Source organism: Suricata suricatta, chromosome 13 (genome assembly GCF_006229205.1).
Source record: "Suricata suricatta isolate VVHF042 chromosome 13, meerkat_22Aug2017_6uvM2_HiC, whole genome shotgun sequence".
In the NCBI taxonomy this organism is placed as follows: Eukaryota; Metazoa; Chordata; class Mammalia; order Carnivora; family Herpestidae; genus Suricata; species Suricata suricatta.
The window spans coordinates 7,850,585-7,875,351 of NC_043712.1; the positions used below are offsets into that span (position 1 = coordinate 7,850,585).

The following is a 24,767-nucleotide window of genomic DNA, read 5'->3' on the forward strand; positions in this document are numbered from 1 at the left end:
TTCCACTGGGTGTCTGGCTCACTGTGAGTGTCTGTCTCCCAGCAGGCCCTTGGCACGTGTGTCAGAGGTGCAAAAACCCATGAACACATCTTGGGGCCTCTCCTTGGCAGGTGTGGAGAGGGTGCCTGACTGCTGGAGAGGGAGCCCGGAGCTGTAGCTCGAACCCCCATCCCGAGGAGCCGAGGGAGGCCGCCGCGTTCCTCCCATTCCTGGGACTGCAAGAGGCACATTCCTGTCCCTGGGCCTGGTCGGGCTCCTGCCACGCAGCCCGGTCTGACTGCCAGATGGGGGGGAGGCCTCCTGGGAGCTGCCCCCCTGGTCCCGCCCTCTGCAGGACCCCTCGGCTGTCCCTGGCTGCAGCAGCCTGGCCGTCCTGGGAGAGGCGGCGAGGCCGTGGGTGGGAAGCCAGGACCACTGAGTGCATCGGAAGCCTTCCAGACGCTCCCGGGCTCTCTGGTGATCAATGAAAACCTTAACATCCTGCTTCTAGGGCGGGAGCCAGGGCTTTGGAAAACGGTGGAAAACACCCCTGCGAGCCGGGCTCGCACCACCGTGTGAAAACTGCCGCGTCAGCGCTTCCCGGGAGGGAGTGCGGAGTCAGCAGCGGGGGGCCCTGAGCCGCTTCCCCAGCCCTGTGCCCGCGGCCCGGCGGCCCGGCCAGCAGCCCGGAGATCCGGCCCGAAGGAGCCGCGAGGGCAGGCGAGGCCCCCCGGGGGCCGGGTCCCTACCTCAGGGGGCCTTCGGCGGGGCGGGGACGGGCACAGACAGGGCACAGACAGGCACAGACAGGCACAGGTAACCATGTCCTTCCCACAGAGGGAAGTGCCGTGGAGGAGCACAGGCCGGCCCTGCAAGAGTGTGCGACACCGGCTTGGCAGACTTTCCGTCAAATGCCAGATGGTGAATATTTTAGGCTTTGGAGGCCATAGGGTCTCTGTCCCAAACACTCAGCTCGGCCACCGTCACGGAAAGCAGACACGGACGACGTCAACGGATGGGTGTGGTGCACTCCACACAAGTGGGGGGGGGGGCTGGGCCCGGGCCACGGCCTGCAGCCCCGGGGTTAACGGGGGATGGGGGGGTGTCCAGAGGGAGGAAAGCATCCCTGAGACAGCGGCGTGTCACTAAAATCCGGAGGCTGATTCAGTGACAGAGACCCTGACGACAATCACATCATCCCAATAACGTTACACTTGATGTGAGTGCTCGGTGTGCCAGGACTGTGTTTCACACACGTGGTCACAATACACTCTCACAACAATGCTGTGAGGGACACATTACAATGCCCACTTTACAGAAGAGGAAACTGAGGCTGGGCAGGTACGCCGGCTGTTCTGTGTGCCCCCTCAGACGCCGAGTCCTCCTCAGCTCAGCCGTCACTGGAGTGGGTGACACTTCTGCTTTCCCGGGTCCCTGAGCCTAGAGGCGCCTCCCTGTTCTTTAGTAATTCCCATTTCACCTTTGCTAGAGTCTCTTCATGTGAGCTGGGTGGGGGGCTGTGGGGGGCAATCTGCTCCCTGCCAGGATTCGGGCTGGTGGTGCTGATTTGCTGGATTCTGGCCTTAATGGCTGATAAACGACAGAGCCAGAAGGAGGTGACAGCGGCTGTAATAGGAGAGAGTCCGGCAAACCTGAGGAGCCCGGGCCAGTGGCTTGGTCTTGGCTCCTGGGCACTGGTTTCTAAAGTTCATTTATTTATTTTGAAAGAGAAAGGGAGGGAGGGAGAGAGAAGGAGGGGGGAGAGGGGGAGAGCGAGGGAGAGAGGAGGAGAGAGGGAGAGGGAGAGAGAGAGAAAGAGAGAGAGAGAGAAAGAGAGAGAGAGAGAGAGACCCAAGCAGGCTCCATGCTATCTGCACAGAGTCCAAAGCTGGGTTTGAACTCATGAACAGTGAGATCATGACCTGAGCTGAAACCAGGAGTTGGAGGTTTAACCAGCTGTTTCTAGCATAGGCAGGGGTCAAAAGTCAATGCAGCTCCTCCTAGCCTGCCCGGGGCTCAGTGAGAGGCTCAGCTCCTGAGGCCCCGGATTAGCAACGCTAGTTTTCTGAGCCTAGCTCCTGGTCTACAAACTCGGGCCTCGCAGGGGGAGCCCGTGATGCTCGGTGTAGAACCGGACTGGGGGCGGAGGTGGGGCCCTGGTCACTTCAGGGAGGAGGTGTGGGGCAGGTGCTGGTCAAGTGAAGGGACCTTCTGGGGCAGACAGATGCCTGGGGGAAGGCGAGGCCTCTGCTACCAACAGCCCTGAGAACAAGCAGTCTGCAGGCCCGCGCGGCTGATGCTGGGGAGGGGGGCACGGCTGGCAGATAAGGCTGCCTGTGCTGCAGGTGGGGGTGCAGGGCACTGCGGGGGGGGGGGGGCTCTGAGGCTCAGGCGCGAGGCTACGGCGACGAGACCCTCTTGGGCACACCCGCCAGCGTGCACCAAGGGCCCACCCGGAGCCTCAGCCTGCCGCTTCCTCCCTTCCATCCATTCAGCCCCGAGCCCCGCAAGGGCTGGGCCTCTGTGGAGCACAAAGCCTGATGCCACCCGGGGTTGGAGACTCACCAGGAACAAAGTGAGGCCCCCGCCCGAAGAGAAGAACTACAAGTTGGAGTGTCATAAAGAAACAAAGGGCTGAACTGAAGTCTCTCTGAGTTTAGAATGATGAGCAACAGCAGACCATGGAAATAAGAGGGAAAGGGATTCCGGGCATGTGCAAAGGGCCTGGCTGGGGGACTTTCCAGAGGCCTTGCTTCTCTCAGGCACAGATGAGACTTGAATTCGGCTTGTGGATGGAGAGTCACTGGAGAGAGGCAGAGCCCCCAAGCCAAGGTGGAGACCCGCCCTCTGCCATCTCTCTTCCCGTGCCACGCCTTACCCCCTCGTGGCTTGTGACCAATCTCCCCTGCTAAAGCCCCAGCCTTCTCGTGTGGGCAGGTCTTCGCCTCGTACCGCTGGGCGCCTAGCTCATGGCGGGCCCTCCCACCTCTCTCTGCTCAACGGCCCCTGCACGCAGGGGGAGAGAAGTGGGCATGGGCCAGGCGCCGCGGGGGGGAAGGAGGGAATCACACGGTAAGAAAGGGCACTCGGAGATGAATCCTCCGGCACTGTCCAGAGGGTAGAAAGATAAAGTGTGGGTGTGGGCACTTCCTGGCACCTGGGGAAGGCCAGAGACCTGGCTGATCGTGTTAAGACACGTTAACCAGATAAGGCGGCAGAGGCCTCGTCCTCAAACTAATTTGAAGGAGACTCAAGGGCAGAACATTTTTCCGATTTGAGCCGGCTCTCTGCTCCTGAATTTTGGCATCACCTCCTGAAGAGATAGTCCTGAATGGTTAGTGTTTCCTACTGTTCCTTCTATGGCCCTAAACAATTGCTTTAGAATCCTGTTGCTATTTCCTGCATCCCTCTAATAGGAACCCTGTCCCCATCCCCCTTAATCACTAGGGACATTGTGTGTGTCCCAAAATTGTGAATAAAGCTGATGCTGCAGGAGGGGGAGCCATCTGTGTCTGGTGGCACCAAATACCCAGGCATCCTGTGTGTCCCTCCAGGGTAGATCAACCCAGCAGCCCCGATGATAAAGGCCCAGGTGACTCAGAGAAGATCCTAGAGTTTTCCCTACCCTGTGCATGTTCCCAGCCTGGGCTTCTGATCTGGCGTCTCTTGGGGCTGTTGGGTGCCAGGCTCTTCCAGGGAGCCCGAGCCCAGTGGCGTCCCACAGGGGCCCCATGGATTAGGAGCCTGGAAGGCTGACCTGCAAGGGTCTACCAGGACCGCGAGTTTGCCAACCTGCAACTTGACCGTGCCCTTGACCCACAGTCAGGGCCAGCCCTGGCAGCAATGCCCAGGCTATCAGTGGGTGTGTCCCCCCATTGAGGTGACTAGAATACCTGCAAGATCTTCCTTGGAAGAGACCAGTCTCGGAGAGCTGCTTCCGGGCTCAATTCTGAGGGACAGTCTGGAAAGGAAGATTTTCACGAGGTCAGAGAGGCTAGGTGTACCGGAGGGGGACTGTTCACATGCGCGTTCAGAGTTCGGAGACGGGCCTGCTGCCTAGGGCTACAGTCTCGGAGCGCAGGAGTACCTCGGGGTCTGCTCCAGGTCTTGGCCACTTCCCTCTGAGGTTCCCCAGGGGATTTCCATGACCCGGGAACAATGGTTAAGGAAGATGCAGTCGAGAGTCACCGCGGCTCCGTGTCTATTGGGCACGAAAGTGTTCATTCTCAAGGCCCCTGTAGACTCGGTACATCTATTGTCCCCAGCTACTGAGGAGCAGCGAGGCTAAGTAGCCTCCCCAAATTCACGGGCTAGCAAGGGGCAGGGCAAGCATCAAACCCAGGGCTGTCTGACCTGAAATCAGGGATTCTAATCACCACACTGCACCCCTTCTTGGATGCCCCCAGAGAGGTACAAGGCAATGGATGCATTATGAGGACTGGCACCTCAATGTTATTGTTTTTTAAGTGCTGATTAAGAACTTCTGGGTGAAGATGACAGAGTGAAGCCAGATGCCAGATGCCACCTCCCCCAACAAAACCAACAAATACTTATAAAGGCTTAGGAGTAGAAGAACTTACCAGATGCAACTCAGCAAGAAAAGGCAATGACCTGAAGCCATGAACTTAGGAAACTTGTGGCCAAGGAAAGAAAAAGAGGATTGCAGAGTTTGACCGAGAGGTGCAATGCAGTGCACGGCTCCTGTCCTACTGTCTGAGGCTTCTCGGTAGGTGTTGGCAAGAAATGGGTGAAATGGGTGAACAGTATGGTGGGTACTCTGATGGAAAAAAAGGCTCCATTGAGGGGGCGATTTGACACCTGAGGGCATCCAGGACCACCTGGGTGGCTCAGTCGGTTAGGCATCCAACTTCAGCTCAGGTCATGATCACACAGCTCATGAGTTCGAGCCCCACATCTGGCTCTATGCTGACAGCTCGGAGCCTTGAGCCTGCTTTGGATCCTGTCTCCCTCTCTCTCTACCCCTCCCTTGCTCATGATCTCTCTCTCTCAAAAATAAGTAAACATTTCAAACCTGAGGGCATGGGATACAGCCCCCTACAAGGTAAAGGGAACACTGATGCAGGCTTTAATAGAACTCTGGTATCTAGAACACACCGCATGCTCCCTGCCTCCTTGGACCGAGCCCTGTTCCCCCGGGCTACGGAAGAAGGGAGGCACGGCAGGAAGAAAAGCCAGCCCATCTTACACACGTGGGAGCAGGGTCAGATGTCACCTCCCTCCATCAGAGCCATCGAATACCCAGATGGAGCTTTTCAAAATGGGAGCAAGCAAAAAGAATCGGTGTGGCAAGCTAGCAAATGTCCTTTCACACAAAGAGAGACAGAACAGAACAGAGCACTGCTCAGATTGCTCAGCTCAGGAGGTGGCCCCGAGGAACACAGGAGATCCCCCCAAGTGCTGTGAGGAGAACAGTTTATTTGGAAAGTGGGGTGAATAAAGCCAGACCCGAAAAATGAGATGATACAAAGGAGTTAGATGAAGAGAGCCTGGGGTCCTAGGGGAACCAATCAAGGACCAAATGAGTAGATCGTCCAAGTGTCTGTTGATGAAAAGACAGAGATTATAGCCACTAGAAAGGAGCTAGGAGACATGGAAGACAGACAGCACCCAACGTACGGATGCCCAGAGTCCTAGAAAGAGGAAAGCCAAGAAATGGCACAGAAGAAGAAGTCAAAGATAACCCAAAGGATCCTGAATTGAAGAAAGAGCAGGCCACGTTCCAGGGAAATTTGGTACAGAACCCTCCACTGGGAGCCATTCTTCTTGTTGCGCTTTTGAACTTAAAGAGATCCGTTACCTACCAGGCAGATAAAACAAGTCACTTGCAAGAGGACAGAATCAGACTGGCTCAGCCCTCTCTACAGCAGCAGCCAGTGCCCGAGGGCAACGCAGCAGGGCCCACGAGTCCTGGCGGAGAGGGCCCAGCAAGGCGAGGCCGGTCACCTGTGGATGTTTCCACGAGGGAAATCAGAGCGTGCAGGACCCGCGCGAAAACCTGCTTCCTGACGAAATGCAGCTAAATAAGGGAGTCGTTAAAACAAAGACTCCAGGAATGGAAAAGCTGGGGAAGAACACAGGTGGTAAGAATTGAATCGGTTTCGAAACACTAACCAGTAGGAATTATGGTTCCTGAACACCACGTGTGTGTTATAAACTTGGACTGTGTAGTAATAATAACGCGACTAACAAAAAACTGGATGACGGTGAAGGGGAAGTGGAGGGGGGAGGGGCTGATGTTCTCATCGTAGGGGAGGGGGAGGGGGGGGAGGGCTGATGTTGTTGTTGCTAACTAGTCAGCTGACCCCGCGCTCAGCAGAGACCCAGTGAAACCAGAACTCACTGACTCAAGCCTCTTCGTGTCTCTCCTGACCTCTCTTGTTAATCTTAGAAGACTCTTTTAGGAAATCATATCTCTTGTGCTAAAGAAATATTATTTGAAGAGCGAGCAATTCCTTATATTTTATTTCAGTTTGTTTCTCGTTAAGTTAAAATACTTCCAATTAAAAATAGCAAATGTACCGTGGCCCGATTTTAATAAATTCTATCACTCCATCTATCCATCTGTCCATTCCTCTGTCTATATGCACTTCTTATGCATAAAAATTGTCCAAAATTATGTTCACTTAATGCTAAAGGTCATGCTTTCTAGGTGGTGGGAATTTGGGTAATGTTTCTTTATTTTGTTTTTTAAAAATGTTTTTTAGAAAGAGAGACAGAGCGTGAACAGGGGAGGGGCAGAGAGACAGGGAGACACAGAATCAGAAGCAGGATCCAGGCTATGAGCTGTCAGCACAGAGCCTGACATGGGGCTTGAACCCATGAACCATGAGATCATGACCTGAGCTGAAGTCGGACGCTTATCCAACTGAGCCACCCAGGCGCCCCAGGAATCTGGATAATTTTTTCTTAAATAAAATGAAATAGACTAAGAGTCAAGAAAAAACAAAGCATTGTTTGGGCCCCTTGGCACAGTGTCTCCAAAGCAGATGGGGACAAGGTATTAGAAATGCTTTGTCAGGGCACCTGGGTAGCTCGGTTGGTTGAGCGTCTGACTCTTGATTCTGGCTCAGGTCAGATGTTGCAGTTTGTGAGTCTGAGCCCCACGTCGGGCTCTGTGTAGACAGCGTGGAGCCTTCTTGGGATTCTCTCTCTGCCTCTTCCCCCTCCCCCCATTCTTGCTTGCTCTCAAATAAAATAAAATAAAATAAAATAAAGTGAAATAATGTTTTGTCATCAGGTAATAATGAAGCCACTGTGTCCTTTCGGGTGGGGAGCAAGTTTTGGGGCATAGGCTGGGCCACGGAGTGTGGGTTCCTCTTGTAGAATCACAAGCCCTGCCTGTCCTGTGTCACCCAGGGGAGGGACCCCCTCCGCGGTCTGAGGCCCGGGACTGGAGTGCAGGCTTCTTCCCTTGGCTTGCCCACTTGGACCACAACAAAGGGCCTTTGTAACCTCCGGGCCAACTGTCGTTAGCAGTGAGTGCTGGGGGTGCCCGATGCCCTTCAGAATGGAAGGAGTAATTACTCACAATCTGCAGCTTGGCCAAGGATTATCTCATGGTCAGAAGTATTTATAGACCATTTTACTCCTTAAAGGATATTAGTGTTAATGAAAAACTGCTGTTTCTTTAATTATAATTTAATAATTGAACTACTGGCACACAAATGGAAAATATTATCCCAGAACCTAAGTGGGAATGATTTCACATTCCGGCATACTCTCTTCAGGAACAGCAAAAGCTTTGTAAGTAAAATGAGCTTAATTTGTGGCAAACATAGTTTTAATGGTAATCTCTGCCCTTTATCTGTTGTTGTTAACTATTATGTAATAGATCAAAATTTCATATTATGCCCTGCTTTAGTAAAATATTATATAGCAACTAACGGTATTATTATGTCTATGCTCCCAAAGATGGCTGATTATTAGAACCACCCAGGGAGCATTGAGAAAATACAAATTTCCAGGCTCTACCACAAACAGGGATGGTTATCAAGCTTCCCGGGTGACTCGGATTGGCAGCCTGGGCTGAGAACGACTACGAGTGACACGGCCAGATGTGGCGCTATTTGGACAGCCGTCCCCAAGGTTCTAGTGGGCGACTCAGGAGTAACCTGGAGGCGTCCCTAGTGACCACGGTTCTCCATCGTTTTCAGTGATTCTGATGAAGACCAAGCCAGATTGTCAGACACGAAACTGGAAGAGACTAAAAAGGAATGCATTGAATAATGGGATCCAAAAGAAGATGGCATGCCGGAAGCAGCCAGCAAGATGAGATCTGAAAGAACGCACCGTGAAGTTGACAATTCAGGGAGCATGATCAGTGACAAGATGGCTGAGACTTGTCTTGGTGGATCAGGTCGTGTGAAGAGCACTGAGGCTCTTAGTTGGCCTCAAGCTGAAAATGAGCCAGGAGGATGTCCAATCAATGTGGTGGACGGAGTTGATATGAAAATTCCTCCTTCTCTCGCTCTAAATATACAGACATGCTGAACAAATTCCCAGGCGCCACAAGTTAAGGAAGAACGGAGAGCCAGAGGAGGGTGAGTGGAAGATGAGGGCAAAGGGCCCCCAGGGGTCTTCCTGGGACCTGAGTCGACTCCACAGGGCTGAGCGAGACGGAGACGGGGCCTCGGCTGGTGCTGGACGGCGAGAGTCCTGCGGAAAGCTGGGGCCACCGGGAGCTGCCTCGTCCGCGAGAACGTCTTGCAGAGCTCCGTCTGCCCGCCTGGCAGTATGGCTACAGTGCTGCCCTTCCACCCAGCGCCAGGGAGCGAGGGGGTCACTCGTGAGAACCCGGAGCCAGAGCTTGCATTATGGAGCCTAAATTCACGTTACCCACGCGATTTGGGAAAGCCAGGCTGAGAAGTTCACAGAACACCTTCCAGAACACAGAGCCTGTGTGGCTGGGGCAGCCCTAAGCAGGAGATGCTCAGACGGCACCGCTGTGGGCTCCGTGGGGCCGGAGGTCATAGGATGTTTCTGTGCCTGAGTGACATAGTGCCATCACCAGCCAGTCGCTGGTCCCCGAGGGCCAGGCGAGGGAGCGGGCACTTACTTGTAGTTGTCATCCTCCACAAACTTCTGGAGCTCCTCAATGTAGCGCACGGACTTCAGGTACTTCTGCACGTGGGGCAGGGTTGTGAGGTGATCTGTGAAACACAGGCGACACCAGAGGCTTCAGTCTCTCCCCACCTCCAGGCCTCAAATGAGAAGCGGGCCACACACCCCGAAATCACCACAGGTCCTTGGCCAAGGAGAGAAAGGCCTCCAGAACAGACCAGAACAGGGTGTATGTGCCCGGAGACAGGCATCCACGGGGTAACTGGGCGAGCCTCCCACCCCCTGTGTGACAGGAATGCAGGACGAATGAGCAAACCCCATCCAGGCCGTTGCGGAGGTCCAGCCCAGGTCCTAGTGCAGCCCGAGAGTCTGGCCCCCGGGCTGGAGCTGCTCCATCCCGGGAAGGCAGGGAGGGGTCCAGAAGCCTGGGCACCTGCTGCACCAGGCTAGGTGGCAGGTGATTTCCAGGAGGCGTCTGCTTTAACCGTCACGCCTGCCTCATTTGGGGGAAATAATGTGCCCATTGCACAGAGAAAGAAACTATGGCAGCTGGCAAAGGTCGCATCACTGAGCAGCAGAGCCAGGTTTCCACTCTGTCCCTGGAGGCCTCTGCCACGCCACACAGCCTCGCCCCCAGAGTGACTGATGTCAGATGCCCTCCACAGGACTTCACGGTCGCTATATTCTGAGGGGGCCAAAAACTGTGTCCTCTCTGCCGTTCCTCACGGGGAAGGACAGAACAAGGTAAGGGAAGTGGGGGAGGCAGTAAAGGAGCAGAAAGGGGGTGGGGAAGGGCCCTTGCTCTCGGGGGACGTGCGTCCAGGTGCTGGGAGGAGCTCCCGACAGCTCCGCCCCTTAGCTGCAAGACTTGGAACAGGTCCTCTTATTTCTTTAGAGCCTGTGTCCTTGTCCTGAAGTGGGGATAATGACACCTGCTTCCCAAAGCTGATGACGGAGAAGACGCGGGTACGAAGGTGACAGCAGAATGAGGATTTACTGAGCTCTCTGGAAATGCTGGGACGTGCTAAGGGCTCTGCACGCACTATGTCCCCACCGCTACTGGTGAGAAAACCTCAGACTTAGGAGAAAGTACTTTTCAGGAGGCAGCGCTGAGATCTGAGCTTGAGTCTGTCCGACCCCAAAGCCGTGTGTGTCGCTGCCCTGCAGGGGGGACAGTGGGTGCTGATGTACGTGTGAATGGAAAAGGGCAGCTGATCTGGAAGTGTCCGTGGAGGGGGGCTTTTGCGTCAGCAAGCCCGCCCTACAGAGCCCCCGCCGGCTTCCCTGTGGCTTTCCCCGAGGAGGCAGTCGGCTTTCTCATGCCACTGCAGGCGGGGCTGGGTTCCTTCCTGTCCCCCTTTGCTGCTTCCAGACTCTTCTTCCTCCAGCCTCTGTGAAAACCCTGCTCCACGGAGGTACATCCCTGCGGCTCTACCACCCATCCCTCTCTTCTGTGCTGACTCTCCCGGCTGGCGCCCTGGTCATCCCACCATTCCCAGAGCACCTGGGCACCCGGCTCGCGGTGGAGGTGCGCACAGCCACGTCCATCGGCATCCTGGGTGAAGTCATCACCTGCATGGATGCCCCACCCAGCGCTCTGACTTCTCAGGTCCTCAACCTCATCTCCGACAACCATCTCACTTTATATCTGGCCGTGTAGAGCGGGAGCCTGGCTAGGTTTTACCAAGTCATTTCCCTTTCCCTTCTAGGCCCACAGCTAGATTATTTTTCCCAGCCTCCCCAGCAGAAATGATGAGCATTATGTACGAATCTGGCCCATAAAACCTATTCTTGGATGATTCTCTTCCTTCCTACATCTGCCAGATGGATGTGGAGGCCACTGGAGGTGGAGCCACAACATGGAGAAACCTGGGTCCCTGAATCCTCCTGGGGGAGAGCTGGCGAGGGGCTGCCCACAGAGCTCCCCACGGATGAATGACCCGGGAGCCAGAAAGACCTGGGCGCTGCCACCCCCCAGACGCAGGATCTCAGACAAGTGACTGAACTATCGTCAGCCTCAGCCTCCTTGTCTAGAACACAGAGACGGGAGCATCTAGTTTTCACCGTCTTCGAAGATCAAGCCTGTGGGTAGTGGGTCCTGTACATGTCGGGTGCTCAAGATATCAAAATGAAGAGGTTTGTGGGGACCTCCTAGTTTCTAGAGCTTTCTCACTGATGAGGTGCTGAATCCAAATTTCAGTGAAGTAAGATCTCACAATCCCAGCCACCGGGGCACCAACCGTAGCTGCAGGAAACTTGTAAATCGGCGATTATTCGGAGAATATTGTTCATCTGATTGGATCTTTGTTCGTTTTCCATGATGCTGCCTGAGGCAGGGTACGCAGAATCGATGTAGATTAAATCCAGAAGATAGATACCTAAAATTAAAGAAGATACATAGTAATGGTGGGCACTCGGCATGAATCAGAACAAAATAGCCCAAAACGGTACCGCTGTGCTAGAAGGTAGAAAGGGTGGCTAAGGAAAACCGAGATATTATTCTGACTTCAATTCCAATCCCAACTACTAATCTTACACATAGATGGCTCAAATGTAATCAAACGTCTGAGTGACAACCAAAATGAATGCTGGCAAGATTTCAGCATTTCTAGTTCATACACTCTCCAGCCACAAGGGTTTTTACCTGTAACCCAACAGGACACGAAAGGCATGGATACTTGTATATTTCACCAACCGATGACATTTAATAGGTCCAAGGTGTCATAACCAGGACAATGCCTATTTGGACTGAATTCATTTTTTTTTAATTTATTCACTTAGCTATGTGTCTATTTTTCTACTTACACACACAACCACACACACATCCTAAAATCATAAATTAACTAAGAGACAAAAGAAGAAATTAAAAAAAGCAACAGTCCTTGGTATAAAGGAAAAAGGCTGGACAGAGACTTCTCGTGAAGGTGCTTAATAAGAAAATAATGTGGGGGGCACCTGGGTGGCTCAGTCGGTTAAGGGTCTGGCTTCAGCTCAGGTCATGATCTCATGGTTCGTGGGTTCGAGCCCTGCATCGGGCTCTGTGCTGACAGCTTAGAGCCTGGAGCCTGCTTCGGATTCGGTGTTTCCCTCTCTCTCTGACCCTCCCCTGCTTGTGCTGCCTCTCTGTGTCTCTCAAAGAATAAATAAAAAACATTAAAAAATTAAAAACTAAGAAAATAATGTGGGATATGAAAACATTGCCACGATAGGCCAGTGGTGAGCCTCAGCATAGCCTCCTGGCATCATCCCAGCTGGAATTTGGGACAAGCCACCTTGCCAGGGATGGGCGAGGAGAACTGGCTGTACAGCCGGATCCACAGTCCAGGCTCTCCAGGACTGTGCATGGACAGTGATGGCATATCCCCCCAGCAGCCCTCCATGGGCACTATCACTACATCGACAATCCTAGCGGGCTGAGCAGGAGTAGCAATGTGAAACAGACTCCAAGGCAGAGAACACCGGACAAGGCAAAGAGGAGTTACTGACTGATGTTAACGAAAAGTGCAGTTGATTGAGAAGATCTAATGACTACAAATTTCTATGCACAAAACAACACTGGATCAAAATATATAAAGCAAAACACTGCCAGAAAGGAAGTGATTTCAACAAACCCACAATTACAGACAGAGCCTTTGGCATGCCTCTTCCAGAATGTGTGTGTGTGTGTGTGTGTGTGTGTGTGCGCGCGCATGTACATATGCGTGTTGTGTGCACCTACAAAAATATACACAGATATATAGATATATGTACATACCTATGCATATATGAATACTGAGTAACAAAATTAACAAGGTTGGTGTTATATAAATGAAAATATCAGTCTTTTCAAATACCCATGGGATACTTACAAAAACTGGTTACATATTAGAATATAAAGCAATGCTCATTATGTTCCAAAAAGCAAATGTCATGTTACCCACATTCTTTGACCTTACTACATTACATCTAGGATTTAACAATAAATATAGAAAAAATTCTAACTGATTAGAAATCACACACACACACACACACACACAGTTTCTTTCTCTCTCATAAGCAACTCTTGGGTCAAAGGAAAAGCTGAAAATAGAAAACAAAAAAATTATTTGAAGATAGCATCAATAAGAACACTGCATATTAAAATCTGACCAAATCAGATCTGACCAAAGTGGTACTCAGAGGAAAATTTATAGCCTCCAAAGTTTACTATTGAACTACTGAGGATTACTACAGATGTAATTAACCAGGTATTTATTACAAAAGTTGTGAGTATTTTGCACGGATGGACAAGCACTGTGCTGACTTATACATCCATTATCTAAGTAATCCTTACAACAACCCATTTTACAGAGGAGGAAAAGGAAATGCAGAGGGGAAGCAGAACTTGCTCCGGGCCACACAGCTGGTAAATGACGGAGGTGGGGGTCGAACCCAAGTCCGCCTCCCCACAGCATAGGCTTCCTGCCACCACAGCGGACTGCTCCTGCTGGATACCATGAGTCATTCGTCTGCTTTAAAAATAGCTACACATTGTTACGGGAAACCATTAAATCACAGAAACATATGCTAGCACTTCTAATAGGAGCCATTTCCACTTCCTTTCTTTTTAGTGGCACCATGTTCCCAAAATTTTAATGATTAGAAATAATTTCCCTTGTATGGAAGCTCCAAGTTTCGTAGGTTGAAATCCACAGATGTATTCTTTCTTTGGGTCTTGCCTTTCCTCTCCCTTTGTAAAAATGTAATTCAGCCCCCTCCCCAGGGATTCGGCAGTGGCAACCCTGAGAATCCCATTTCTGCTTCAACCACAACACAAAGTCCCCTCTGGTGCTGAGCGTGACGTGACGGGATAGGGGACACGTGGCACCTTTGTTCCAGTTGCAGACTCTGTGCAGATTTGAAGCCAGCCCAGTGAGTGGCAGAACGAGCACTTGGCCGGGGGCAGAGACACTGGGGGGCAGGCTAAGGGAAAACGAGAAAACCGAGGCTACCGGAGGCTCCGCTATGTGCCGGGGACCCATCTCCTTGCCCACATGACCCTGCCATCAACCCCTGAGGGCTGAGGAGAAAACTAAAGCTCAGAGAGATGAAGAAACCTGTCCGGGCCTCGCGGTGGGGGTGCGGGATCGCAGCCCAGGTCCGTCTGGCTCCTGCGCCTGTGTTCCGACCCACTCACTGGCCGTCCGATCCACATGGGGAACCCGCTCTCCTCAGATAACACCCTCTGCATGGAAGGCTTGCTCTGTGTTGTCCAGTGAGGACCGCTTCTTCTTGGGACCCTGGTTGTGCCAACAGGGCCCAGGAGAAGCTCTGCTTCAAAGGAGTGGCACCCCATTTCTACCTGCCCCTGCCCAGCTCCCGCTTGCACCCTGGGAGTTAATTCTGCTGTCAGGGTGTTCGCGACCCCCTCCCCAAAATACGCAGCCTCCAACACCTGTCTACCTCCCAGGAACATGGGAGGACAGGCCAACACCGTGACACGCTGAGGATCGGGGGGTGCAGGCAGGGGGGTGTCTCCCCAGAAAGGCCTGTCCCCAGCAACCTGGGCAGACCTGGAGCCCCGGCAATGCCTGGACAGAAACTCCATCTAAACAGCCTTCGGTTCCCACGACAAAAGCTACCCCAAAGGCAGCAAATCTTTTACAGTTAATGGTGTGCAAATCCGGGGAAATCTTTTCAGCATTGTTATTAGCCCGGAACAGGAAATATTTAAAAGCCTAAATTGTAATGAAATCATAGGCACAGCCACCTCCCACTTGCACGATGCCAGCGCTGTGCTAAGCCCCACAAACCGTTAGCGCTCACCACAACTGCAAGATGATACGCATTTGTATCATTCATGTATTTAACATCCGATTCTCCCCCCCGTCAGACTTAAAACTCATCAGAGCCAGGAAGTGGGTCTTGCTCCAGAGCCCAATCCCCAGCAGCTGGAACAGGGCACGCAGGGCTGCGTGGTGAACGTCAGCTAAGTGAAGGAGTGCGTGAATAAAGGCATATTTTATGTAAGCCACCCGGTCACATCATAAAACACATCGTTACCCTCATTTTAGAGCTGAGAGAAGAGACATTGAGAGTCAAGTGATAATAATAAGAAAGTAAATTTCGTAAATGTATTTCAAATGTAGCATTTATCTTATGTCTTTTGTTTAATTCCTGTTTTTATTTGAAGAGCTTCAGGCGCAAAACACAGTGACTCGTGCTGTGCTGAGCTTGACGCTGCCATCTGTCGCCATGCGGTGCCACTATCAGATCATGACCTCCAGTCTTGGTGCTGCGTCTTTTATCCCCGTCACTTACTCGGTCCACAACTGTACGCCTGTATCTCCCACCCCTACACCCTAAAACGTAATTTAATAAAAATTACCTTAATGTTTAAATAAACAATAGTAACAAAACCGAGCACTTCCTATGTGCCAGATCCTCAACTAAGAGCTTTGTCCAGATTATGGGTTCATAACAATAACACAGCTGTCAGAGAGAGGCTTTAGCTCTCTTCTCACAGCAGAAACGGAAGCTAAGAGGGCCGTGTGGCCTGTCTGAGGCCACCCAGCTGGGAGATGGCCGAAGCAGCATTCGAGCACAGGTCTGTCCGTCCAGGCTGCCATGTTGTCAGGCCTTCCTTTGCCCCAGCCAGCTCTTCTGGTGCCTGACAGGCGGTGAGGCAAGATGGGGGCACAGTGGGACCCGCAGGTCCCCAGGCTGTGGCTCTCCCTGTAGAGACTACTTTCCCCCACAGGGTTAACACTCTCCAAGAGGGCTCACGACCGTACTGTGGCCACCTCTCCTGGCCACACCTTCCGTCTCCTCCCCACTGGCTCCCTGGCACTCATCGCGGCCTATCTGTCCCAGGTCTCATCGTCACTGGGCCCACCCAGGCCCGGGGGCCCTTCCAGCTCTGCCACATGTCAGGCAGCAGTGGCATAAGTGGGAGAGCGCGGGGCTCGGAGCCAGGAGTCTTGGAACCCTGGCTTTGCCACTTACCGGCTGGGTGGCCTTAGGCAAGCCTCTCCCCCTCCCGTGGCTTCTGTTTCTTGACTGTGGTTGGGGTAATGAAGGTGATGAGGGGGAGTCTCCTGGCCCGGGACCTGGACCCCTGAGGTGCCCAAGAAGCTGAGCTGACCCTGAGCCTGTCTCCATAGCCAGACCCCACCTGGAAGAACATCGGGAGCCCATGGGAGGGGTGCGCCCAGCTGGGTTCGCCATAACCATGGATGGGACCCAGATGCCGACCACGTGGTGGCCACCCACCTCAGGCCAGTGCTGGGAGATCCCATCTGGATGGGGACGGCACAGCTGGGATGTCTCAGCTCCCGTCCTCGTTATTAGTTAATGCGGCAGACGATGCTGCGTTAATGGCCTTGTTAAGATGGGCAGCAATGGGCCAGCCGCTGGCCCTGGCTGCCACAGGCTTGAGCAACGCCAGAGCCCAGGGCTCGAGGGGGAGGTGCAGACGCGCTGGGGAAACAGCTGTACTAGTAACAGCCACCGTGTGCGACAGGAGGGCTGGCCTCGCACCATCGCGGCAACCGGCCCACAACGCACTCTCACTCTCCCATTTTACAGATTAGGAAATGGAAGCTCAGAGCAGTGAAGCGGCTTGTCTAAGATCACACAGCTTGCAAGTAGGGAGGATCAGGATTTGAATTCAGGCTTGTCCGACTCCAAAAATTTGGGACAGAGAGCCATGCCGAGGGCTGGGGGCTGGGAATTACTGGCTGGCACGGGGATGAGAGGGTCCCGGCCACCCATGCTGTGACCTGCCCCCACTCCCAGAGGAGCTTCTGGCCACTGCCATTTGCCCCATGGCTTGCCCACTTGCAGACTGGACCTCCTCTGAGATGGACGGCTACCCAGAACATTCTTCTGTGTTCCCGCTTTCCACGCCCCACACGGGGCCTGGTGACTCTATGTGGCTGCGATACTAGTGCCAACCAGACTGTCATGGTGGGGCAGAGAGCCCCGGGGCTGGTGGTGAGCAGCCCTCAGCCGGCTCCCTGGGCACGCCCTCCGAAGCTGGGCTCGTCCCAAGCCTGGGGGCGTGGGGCCAAACCTTCCTACCGGTGAATGCAGGACCCCCACCAGGGGTGTCCACAGGACATCCCGGCCCTGGGGAGGGAGTGCCAGGCTGACAAAGGAGGGGCTCTCCTGAACAGACACCTTCTCTTAAGCTGAGAGACACCCATGGTCCGTGGCGCAGAGCCCGCGTGAAGCCGGGCGCCCTCGGCCTCCCAAGGCCAGAGCCCGCGGCTGGCACCTGGGCTCCGCCGCAGCCCAGGACCTCACTGCTCCCTTGTTTCTCCCACTGCCACCCGCCTCACTGCCATCCCGAGGCTGGTTTTGGTTTTTCTCACACAGCTATCTATTTAATAAGGAAAATTCTGCTGTGTTGAGGGGAAAAAAAAACCCTCCACAGAATAAAAATATGCCACATTTCCATCTGACGCTTTCCATTTTCTCTCTCCTTCTCCTTTAAGGTTTGAGATGAAAGACTTTTTTCCATGTTCTCCTGCTCTGCCTCAAAAAGATCACTTTCCAACTTCAGACATGAGGCGCACTGGCATCCAGAACTATACTTGTGTGGTTTGATCAAATAAACTGTCTTGATAAATTCCAAATGAAGTAACAAAGCAGCAGCTCATTAGGATTTCTTTCTGTCTCTCTCTTTTTTTTAAGAGAGCACAAAGCAAGTCTGTCTACTGCAGGACGAGATGTCAGCAGCAGCTCAGGCTCCCTATCAGATGCAGAAGACTACGAGTATTAAATAGTGCCCACTCATTAATATCAATCGTGCAAAACACGGACTTCAAAACAAATCCTCATTTAAAGAATCTGCCTTATATGAAATGCGTCAGAAGCTCACTGATGTTGGGACAAATATTTCCTAGGTCCGCAGGAAGGGGGCAGGGCCGGGCAGTCACGTGTCAGGGGGTCAGAGACCATGTTTCTCGGATGAGCACATGGCCTCGTTTATTTCCTGGTGTTGAGGCTAATGAATCACAGAGGCACGTGGGCAGGCTTGCAGCCTGCACAGAATCCTGGGGTCCGGGGGGAGCCAAATCTCCTCCTAGCTCCCCGAGGTGAAATGAAGAGGAAAACCACAGATCCTCCCGTGCCACAGGGCTCACCTGGTAATCTACAGACGCGGTGGGGTAACCTGCTGTTTGCGAATGTTCTCTAGGGAACATGGGACTGTATCGCGTGTGCCGGACTCCGATCAGCAGTAAGAAAGGGCGCAAGCAGGTATTAATCTGGTTAGTATTATTTGGCTTGTTTTGTGCTGGACACGGTGCTAAGTAAATTACATGTATTAGCTCAACAAAGTCTTCAACAATTCTATCAGCAGCAGAGAAGAAATTGGCACCTGTGTCTGCCTAATATCCACTCCCAACTCTTTTGGAAAAGACCCTGAATTTTCCTTTCGGGGAAACTATACCTCCCATACTCATAATCCATGTGGTTGTGGTAAGTCTGGAGCAATTCCATTCCCTCCCCCGCCCCAGGGGTAAAAAATTGTAAAAATGAACCATTTGGGTAAGAAAAAACACTCCAAGTAATTCAGAGATGAAAGAAGAAATTAAAATTAAAATCACAAACTATCTACATAGTGGATATAGCCGAAGCTACAAAATTCTACTTAGAGAAAAATCTACAGCCACAAATATATATATTGATAATCAAGAATGGTAAAAACAAGAAGTGAACTTAGTGTTTATCACAGAGGACTAGAAAAAGAACAAAGCAAAAGAAAGTAGGAGAAAACAATAAAAAATACAAAAGCAGAAATAATAAGTTTAAAAAAAAAAGTAAAGCCTCTAGGGTAATAAAGCTCAAAGTTGGTTCTTGGAAAAAGTCAAAGTAGACAATTTTTGGTATGTATGATGGGGGGAAAAAAAGAAAGAAAACACAGATGTATAATGTTAGGGATGAGAGAGAAAGAATTTGATTCCAAATATGGAGGAGATGTTAAAATAGCAGTATGTGTCATTTTTATGCTAACCTATTTGAAAATCTGGATGAAATGGGTGCTTCCTAGGAAAATCTGCCTTCCCAAAATTGTTTCAAGAAAAGGCAAACACCTTCAATGATCAATGCAGAAAAACTATTAATAATATTGAGAAAATACTATAATTAAAAAGTACGATATCCAAATGGCTTTACGGAACCTGTCTATGAAACATTAAAAGCAGGGGGGCTGGGTGGCTCAGTCGGTTAAGCGTTCCACTTTGGCTCAGGTCATGATCCCTTGGATCATGAGTTTGAGCCCTGCATCAGGCTCTGTGCTGACAGCTCAGAGCCTGGAGCCTGCTTCGGATTCTGAGTCTCCATTTCTCTCTGCCCCTCTCCTGCTCATTCTGACTCTCTCTCTCTAATAAATAAACATTAAAAATTAAAAAAAATTAAAAACCCTGAGCTTATTTAAACTGTTGCAGAAAATAGACAAAGTCAGAAATCTTTGCAGTTCTTTTTATGACTCTAGCATAACCATTATGCCAAGACCTGACAGAAACAGCATAAAAAAGAGACCAATCTCATTAATAAATAAAGATCCACGGATTCCAAATAAAACATTAGCAATACAATCCACCAGTATTTTAAAAATAATGTCAGCAAATCAAATTAGCAGTATATTAAGGAATAATACAGGAAATAGGTTTATTACAAGAGTGCAGTGGTATTTAATATCTTGATAGATATTAAAAAGTCATTGACAACTTTAATATCCATCCCTGGTAAAGCACTGAGCTAGGAACAGACTTCCTTGTGTGATAAAGAATGCACGTTAGAGAAATTAAAACAATGTTCTTGATGTGAAATACCATTAATAGGAATGAGTTAAACATATCTGCCAACCTGCTGTCATTTAATACGATTCCAGATACACGATCCAACAAGATAAAGAAATGTGTTGTAACTATTAATGACACCTATAATATTGCCATTATTTTAAGGTGATATAATCAGTTATCATATTAGTTATATAATTTGATAATCTAGGACACTCAACTAAAAACTGTTAGTGGTAAATAATAGAATTAAGTTCAAAGAAAATATAAATAAGTCAACAGCATTCTTATATACTAGAAATCATCAGTTAGAAAAGGGAAAAAAAAGGGGGCGCCTGGGTGGCTCAGTTGGTTAAGCGTCCAGCTTCAGTTCAGGTCATGATCTCACAGTTTGTGGGTTCAAGCCCCACGTCAGGCTCTGTGCTGATGGCTAGTTCAGAGCCTGGAGCTTGCTTCAGATTCTGTGTCTCCCTCTCTCTCTGACCCTCCCCTGCTCGTGCTGTCTCTCTCTGGCTCTCAAAAATAAATATAAAACATTAAAAAAAAAGGAAAAATGGAAAAAAAAAGGAGAGGTATAGTAAAAACAAAACTATAAAACCCTGGGAGTAAACTTAATAAACATTTGACAGAAAAATTATATAACTTATTAAAATTACATATGCACATATCCTAGGCTTACTAATCCTTCTTTGAAGAGTCTCCTTCACTACAATAAAAGCACAATTCATTCAAATAGGAACTTGTCTCTCCAACTCTGTATTTTATTTGTCACAATGAGAATGTAACACTTTGGTAATGAAGGTAAAAACTAATGAAATATAGCTTAAGGATATGGAAGAAGACAGAAATAATGAGGACAGCCCTAATGATCTCACATGGGAAGACTCAGCATTGTGAGAATGTCAATTATTGCCTAACTAATAATATACCATTCATGTGATCCCAAAATGGATTCCAAAGTTCACCTGGAAGAGTAAATACGCGAAACTAGAACATTTTTGAAAGAAGGATGACAAAAGAGGCTTGTTATCAAATGTGCTAAGAACCTACAGTCATCGTGCACGGTGGCCGTCCTCCAGAATCAGACAAGCCAGAGACGGAGAGGAGAAAGCCCAGCAGCACATTCGCATGGACACAGAAATATGGCGGAGGACAAGGGTACGTTAGTAGTCAACAGGGTCTGTCAATAAATGGCGTGGGGACAAAAGATTATCCATTTAGGAAAATACGATGCTAGATGTCTACTTCATTCCTTACAACAGAATAAATTCCAGTTGATTTGGGGATTGGAATCTAAACAGGAAGAAGAGCACTAGAATAAAACAGAGGAGAATCTTTTTATAACCTGGAGGTGTGCAAAGACTTGAGTGTGACACAAAACTCAAGCCATGACAGGAAAGGCTGACGTACTGGACTCCGCCTGCACAGAAACACTGATGCCTCATCACAGAAAGTGCCATGCTCAAAGGGGAAAGACAAATGTCCAGATGGGAAAAATATTTGCAATGTATTAGACAATCACTACTTCTGACATATAAAGACCTCCTATACAAAAGGTAAATAATGTTACAGAAGATGGTCAGTAAAGGCGTCAAAAACGCCTGAGTCTCATTACTAATCAAGGAAGCACAAATTAGAACAAGATTTCCTTTTTCTGGCTATTGATACTGGCAAAGGTTGAAAAGGGTGGTAATACTTGGTGTTGACAAGTGTATGGAAATAGTCACTTATAAAAGGCTGACTGTAGTATAAAGTGATAGAAACTTTTAGAAGGAGAATTTGGCAGTATCCATCAAAAATCTCAAAGAAGTGTTTTCCAGGATCCAGCAATTCCGCTTCTAGAAATCTATTTGATAGCAATATTCTCACAAATGCGCAAAACAAACAGGGATTATTCATTACGCCATTGTTGTTATTTATAATTGTGAAAAACTGCATGGTTGAGAGAAATGAGTTTTTATCCAAGCAGTGGAAGATGATGCAACTAAGTAAAAAAATAAAATATACATATTTCTAAGAACTGAGATGGACAGATATCCACAATGTGTTTTTAAGTGAAAACACTCAGGTATGATTTTGTGTACCTATACTGATTCACATATGCTGGCACGCGCACACACAAAGCGGAGGGGAGGGGGGAAGGATGGAGGGAGAGAGGATTATGGCCCAATATGTTAATGGTGGCAATCTTTAGGGATGGAATTTTAGGGTTATTTCCTGCTTTATAGAATTTTATATTTTTGGAGACTTTAGTTATGAATACATACTACTTTTAGAAATATAAAAGAGCAAGGTCACAGGGCACCTGGGTGGCTCAGTTGGTTGAGCGTCCGACTCTTGATTTCAGCTCAGGTCATGGTCTTGCAATTCGTGAGTTTGAACCCCGCATCTGGCTCTGCACTGACAGTGTGGAGCCTGCTTGGGATTCTCTCTCTCTCTCCCTCTTCCTGCCCTTCCCCTGCTCAGGTTCTCTCAAAATAAATAAATAAAAAGAAATATAAAAGAAAGCAAGGTCTATCTTCCCTCTCTCCTTCTTTTCAACTATTAAAGAAACAAACACTTTCAGGGCAGGGAGGATGCAGCTAAGATTTTACACAATGATTTTCCCAGCATTCTTAGCTCCGGTGAAGACTTGGTCTTTAGGTTTTTTGTTTATTTGTTTGTTTTTTAAAATTTTTTTATGTTTGTTTATTTTTGAGAGGCAGAGAGACAGGATGTGAGCAGGGGAGGGTCAAAGAGAGAGCTAGATACAGAATCTGAAGCAGGCTCCAGGCTCTGAGCTAGATGTCAGTGCAGAGCCCAACGTGGGGCTCGAACTCACGAACCACGAGATAATGACCTGAGCCTAAGTCAGCCTCTTAACTAACTGAGCCACCCAGGCATCCCTTGGTCTTTAGATTTTGATTTAAAGACCACCAGCCTTTCCAGACTGCCTCTAATCTTGTCTCCAGGCCACCGTTAACACTTTCTTACCTCCTGCCTCCTCTCTCTGCTTTTGGTCTCCACCTCTGATCCATTCTGCATCCCATAATCTTTCTAAAACCTAATTAGACCATGCTTTTGCCCATCTTACAGTCAACCCAATGATTTTCCATCCCTAGTGGGCAAGTGTTCTGTGCCCTGCCTGCACCTCTGGTCTCTTCTCCCGCTCTCTCCTCACGCGCTAATCCAGCCGAGTGGGCCTCTTGTGGTTCCCGGAACCAGCAGGGGCATGTGGTCCCCTGGCCCACTCAGCCTTCTCCTCCGGCCATTAGCCTTCTCCTTGGAGCACACTGCCCTTCCCCCAGTCACGGTATCTATCACACACTCCGTGACAAGGACCTGGTCTTATCCAGTGCTGCAATCTCAAGGGGCCAGCACTGAGCCTAGCACAGGGTGGGTGGCTCAGAAGATGTTTGGGGGACAACCTGACTGGATATTGGATCTTTATCTGTACATTCTTGACTCTTGGGTCTGGTGCTGAAAGTCCAATGCTCAGTGGAAAAGCATGGCCTTGGCTGCGGGGCACCCCAGTCCACGGCCACCCCGTCAGGGTCCGCCATGTGTTCTGGCATCTCCAAGCTAAATACCCACATTTCTCTGAGTGCTATAATGGGCTCCCAGAGTAGCTGACGTCACCAGAAGGAAACGTAAGATGATTCCCCCAGTGAAAGCCTCGGAAACCTGCCTCATATTGGGTAGAACTGAGGCTGCCCACGTGCCAAGGAAAACACTCCAGAGCTTGTCTTTCCAACCCTGGCGCAGAGATTCGCTACTGTGCACGGAAAGGCTTCCTGGACGTCCGAGGCCACCAGGATCCCAGCCAGAGAGTGAGCTCACACAGACGGCTGCTTCATCCACCAAAGTATTTTCCACTTCCTCTAATGTGCTCACGTATCTGTGACCACACTTCACCTAGTCTTTAAGTGTAACAGAAAATTAAGGGAGGCAAAGGTAAAAACTGTCAGATTTATTCATTACTCAATGGAAACTGTTCAATAAAACGTGGCGTTCTAAACCTCAATCACCAATCTCTGCATTCTCTGGAAAACAAGCAACAGATTTTCAGAGGGTTAGCTAGATCCAAGCCAATTTTCACTTTTGTAAAGCAAATTCTTTTCCGAATTTGCTGAAATGAAATACTCAAAGACTCCGTGGGCCTCTCTGGAAGAAAAAGGGTATCTGACTACGCATTTATTTGTGGTTTTCAAGCTCAGGTGTTTTGATCACTCTCTTTCTCACCAGAGATGAGACCATGTGAGCCCCCAGAGGACTGTGCTAGAAAACCCACTTTAAGGGAGCTCCTCCTGCTCCACAGTGGGGGCCTTCTCCCAGGTCACAGTGTATACCCGGGGTGCATGGCCCAGCCAGACCCCACGGGCCTGGGTCCAGCCCAGCCTTTGCTGGCCTGGCCTTTTCCAGCCCTGATACTCAAGGGTCTGGGTCTGCAGGCTGGGTAGCACCAGGCCAGAGCTAACATCCCCAGGGAAAGAGAAGACTGGCCCCACCGGCAGGGGGCACTAGAAGTACTCAGGCCAGTGCTGGCCATGGCCTGAGATTGTGGGTGCCGGTGGGGGGGACGGGAGGGGAGAGGCTGGGGTCCTGCTGCAGACTGGTCCACCCACACTCACTCTCCTTGTGCTGCCTCTCCCTTGCCCACCAGCCTCCGTTCCCTTTGGAAAGGGTTCAAAGTCAAGGGTTCCCTTGACTCTGGGTTCCTGGTCACCTTCTGGAGACCCTGACTCTGCTCTGGTTGGTTCTCCGCAACTCAGTCAGTTCTGGCCTCCCCTCTTCTTCAGAGCTCACTGCCATTCCTGCAGGTTTTGGGCCAACACTACCCTATTAGGACACCCCTGGCTACACGATCAGAGGAGGCTTTGCAGGGAAGAGAGAGGCCCAGGGAAAGGGAGGCATGTCTGCTGACCAGTCAGAAGCAGGGGCGGGCAGGAAGGAAGGTGGTAG

At 50.3% G+C, this 24,767-nt stretch overlaps 1 protein-coding gene across 7 annotated transcripts in view; it reads right to left on the reverse strand.

Annotated features, from left to right (window-relative positions):
• Positions 1-24,767, reverse strand: part of RALGPS1 (Ral GEF with PH domain and SH3 binding motif 1) — a 242,937-nt gene that overhangs the window by 36,524 nt on the left and 181,646 nt on the right. For all 7 annotated transcript variants that reach the window (XM_029920466.1, XM_029920465.1, XM_029920461.1 and 4 more), the window contains 3 exons: positions 11,301-11,438; positions 9,056-9,149; positions 3,873-3,940 (listed from right to left, as the gene is read on the reverse strand). In XM_029920466.1, the coding sequence (XP_029776326.1) occupies positions 3,873-3,940; positions 9,056-9,149; positions 11,301-11,438 (300 nt within the window). The remainder of the gene's footprint in view (positions 1-3,872; positions 3,941-9,055; positions 9,150-11,300; positions 11,439-24,767) is intronic.